Here is a 3,833-nt window from a genome sequence, read left to right on the forward strand (position 1 = left end):
GAAAAACATGTCCAAAAGAACATCTTTTGGGTCAATGGATGAATCCTAAACCAGAACTTGTCATGGTCTTTTGGAACCCAAAAGGCCAATCCAGAAGAAACCCAAGATGGTCCATCAGTCTTTTAGGCCCCATGGTGTGGGGAAAGTTGGTCTTTTTAATACTGATCCAAAAGAAGAAGACAAGCTTTCCCCACGGCCCATACTTCGCCACTCCCCCTATCATTATTATTATTATTATCATTATTTTGATAACTGTATTTCATAATAAACCGTTGCTGTAGCTGGGTAAGAATGGCCCCAGATCCATCCACCAAGAAGTGTTGTCTTCATTGGTGAGGCCGTCCAGTTCCCAAAGGGGGACATCATTGGAGTCTACTCTGTAATTATTTTAGAGCTTCAATTTGCCGTAGCCGGGTCTCCAGTTCCCCACTCTTTTGCATACTTATTAGATCAGAGCATCCACCTATACCATCTTTTCCAATAAAGACCTGAGGTACCATTCTTGCCCCCATGAGCTGTTGGAAATAATCTTGAATCACATTTGTGTCAGTAATGGCTGTGATATCAACAAATTCCAGAAGTTTTTGTTTGAAGGACATTTGACAGAGGATCTCTTGGGTCTTTTGGCAGTAGGGACAGGTGGGCTTGATGAATACAGTGACCTTCCTGGGTTGGATTTTGCTATTCACAAATTCCTGAGCCATGCTGGCAGGCAGCCGTCTTCCCAGGAGGGATCCTCAACTGCAGGTATTGCTCTGGGTATAAAACCTCCATTTGATCTGGATGCTTGGAATCTTTTCTTTCAAGAGGTCCAAGTGTATTGATGCAGATTTACACATCCTTCTCTGTATAGCTAATCACCCTACTTGTTTCTGTCTGATTAATACCATCATAATCATATATAATTGCTGTTTCTTTATGCTCAATTTTAGAATTACCCTATAGACCAAGCACATGGAAGACAATTTAAATTACAGAAAAATAATCCTTGACAATGTAAAACTAATGATATCAGTGACAGAAACCAAGCATAGAGGAATAAGAGGAAAAATGCAGGGAAGTGCACGTACAATAACTTTTGAATCTTACATATGCTGCATCTGTAAACAGTGTCAAAAGTCAGCATATCATCCCAAAGTGATTTGGGCAGAGAATAAAAACATACTTGCAGGGCTCCTCTGAGGAACTGTGGGGGGAAATGTGGAAATGTTGACTTCCCCACCTGGGGAATTGCAATTGCTGATATTCTCACAAACGTTGAGGACTAACAATTTAGTAGGCTGAGCCCTCAATCTTGGGGCTTGTCCTTATGAAGTTTATTACTGCAAGGGAGAGGCTAAGCCTACTTACAATTGTGCCTAAGAGTCACCCCCAGAGAACCTCTTTTGTTGTTCAGATGTGGCCTCTGTCTCTCTAAGCTCACTCAGCAGGTGAACTCGCTGCACTCCCCCCTCCATGGGACATGACTCCCAGGCGTGTAAATCCCCCTGGCAATGCGGGACATGACTCCCAGGGATGAGCCTGGACCTGGTATTGAGGGCTTGAGAAAATCTTCTTGACCAAAAGGGGGAAGAGAGATGAAACAAAATAAGGTTTCAGTGGCTGAGAGATTTCAAATGGAGTCGAGAGGTCACTCTGGAGGGTATTCTTATGTGCTATATAGATAACCCTTTTTAGTTTTTACTGTGTTGGAATGGCTAGAGGGAAATACCTGAAGTTGTTGAACTGTAACCCAGTGGCCTTGATTCTTGAAGATAATTGTAAAACTGTGCAGTTTACATGTGTGACTGTGTGATTGTGAAAACCTTGTGGCTCACACTCCCTTTATCCAGTGTATGGAGAGATGAGTAGAAAAATGGGGACAAAAATTAAATGAAAAATAGGAGTATGGAATATTTTAGGTGTTCTTTTTTACTTTTATTTTATTTTTGGGGGAGTAAGGAAAATGTTCAAAAATTGATTCTGGTGATGAATGCACAACTCTATGATGATACTGTGATTGTACACTGTGGATGATTGTAGGGCATGTGAAAATATCTCAATAAAACTGTATTTGAAAAAAGTCAGCACATCCAAAAATAAAACAACTATAAGTAAAATGCAACTAACTAAATTAGCAGGGCAGGAAAGTGTTGAGGGGTAAGAAAAGAGAGGTAAGCCTGCTGAATTCAGGGAGTTAGTAGACTTTTTTTAAGCTGATAAATTAAGAACTTGGAATGTAAGTATATTAATTAGATTTTGACAGTAAGCAATCAGAAAAACTAATAAAAAAAAGTTGAGTTATTTGGGGATAGGAGTGATTTTTCTTTTCATTTTATAATCTCTGTACTGTTAATGTTTTTATTCTGTGGGGGTTAAAGAAGTGCCCCCCCCCACGCCCCACAAAGACGTCCATGTCCTAATCCTCAAAATTCTGTGAATATGTTAGCTTATCTGGAAAAGGGGACTGTGTAGATATGATCAAGTTAAGGATATTGGGATGGGGAGATTATTCTGGATTATCCAGATGGGGCCAATGTAATCACAAAGTTCCTTATAAGAAGGAGGCAGGACGGTGAGAATCAAAGGAGACGTGGCAACAGAAGCAGAGGTTGGAGTTACGTGTCTGATGATGGAAAAAGGGAGCACAAGCCAAGCAATGTAGGCAGCCTCTAGAAGCTGGAAAAGGGAAGGAAACAGATTCTCCTATTGAGCCTCCAGAAGGAACAGAGCTCTGACAACACCATGATTTTAGCCCATGAGACTCTTTTGGAATGCTGACCTCAGAACAATAAGATCATAAACGTGTATCATTTCCAGCTACTAACTTTGTGGTGATTTGTTACAGCATCAACAACAAACTAATACATTATGCATGTATTACTTTTACCACTTAAAAAATTAAAAGAAGAGGAAACAATCACTCGTAAGTGGAGGAAAGGCCATCAGTGTAGTGAAATCCTGTGCTGTTTCCTTAGTGAAGGTAGGGAACACCATGTTATTATTTTGTATGTATTAATTACCTCAAGAAACTTTAACCAGATCCCTTGTCATGGAAGCCCAAATACTGAATCAGCAGACATAGTTCCATCCTGAAAGACTTCCAACCTGCGAGAACTTTCTTCCATTCTACCCACCTGCCTCTGACCTGGGGAGGCTGGAACAGGGAGCAACCAATGCCGTGCATTAGGATGTCTCTGAGAAATCTAGCATCTAAGAGGGTGCTGGAGGGAAGTTTTCCACCTGCCCCCGTGAGGGCCAATTTGTTTAGAAATAGAGGTGGGGATGGTCAGAAGGATTGGTAAGGAGCAGCACCCAGGAGGGATGGAGCCTAGCATTGCTTCAGCCAGGTGGGTAGCTTTTATCACAGTTCCATTCCATCATTCCTCCAAAGAGCAGGGTGGGGGGTGGGGGGTGAAGGATGGGGAAGGGGGCATGGAGAATCTTTTTTTTTTCCCCCTCAATGCCAGGACTCTACACTTTGGAAGTGCCTAGAAAGATGAATTCTAACCATATTGATATGGTGATCTGGAAGTCACCACACTCTTGGTCTTACAGGTGGTCCTTTACAAAGGCACTTCTAATTAGTTTTCCAAGCTGCTATGACAAATACCACACAATGGAGTGGCTTAAACAATGAGAATTTATTGTCTCATGGTTTCAGAGGCTAGAAGGCTTGCTTCTTCCTGTGGTTGGTCTCATTCTGGTGCTGGCTTACAACATCCTGGGGGTTCTTTGGCTTAAATCCCTGCCTCAGGTCACACGGCAATGGCCTCTCCCTTTTCTTCCAGTTCCCACTGACTTCCCCATTCTCCTTGTGGCTTTCTCTCGCTGCCTGAATTTCTTCTGCTTAC

At 42.0% G+C, this 3,833-nt stretch overlaps 1 protein-coding gene across 1 annotated transcript; it reads right to left on the minus strand.

Annotated features, from left to right (window-relative positions):
• Positions 1-383: 383 nt before the first annotated feature.
• LOC119516886 (glutaredoxin-1-like) lies at positions 384-704 on the minus strand. The gene has a single exon (XM_037813399.1). It carries the CDS (start codon positions 702-704, stop codon positions 384-386), a length of 321 nt encoding a protein of 106 aa, XP_037669327.1.
• Between the last annotated feature and the right edge of the window lie 3,129 nt (positions 705-3,833).

This window comes from Choloepus didactylus, chromosome 20 (genome assembly GCF_015220235.1).
Source record: "Choloepus didactylus isolate mChoDid1 chromosome 20, mChoDid1.pri, whole genome shotgun sequence".
In the NCBI taxonomy this organism is placed as follows: domain Eukaryota; kingdom Metazoa; phylum Chordata; class Mammalia; order Pilosa; family Megalonychidae; genus Choloepus; species Choloepus didactylus.

Bases quoted from the DNA above. Each gene is read 5' to 3' on its own strand.
- LOC119516886 (XM_037813399.1), bottom strand. From the start codon at position 704: ATGGCTCAGGAATTTGTGAATAGCAAAATCCAACCCAGGAAGGTCACT.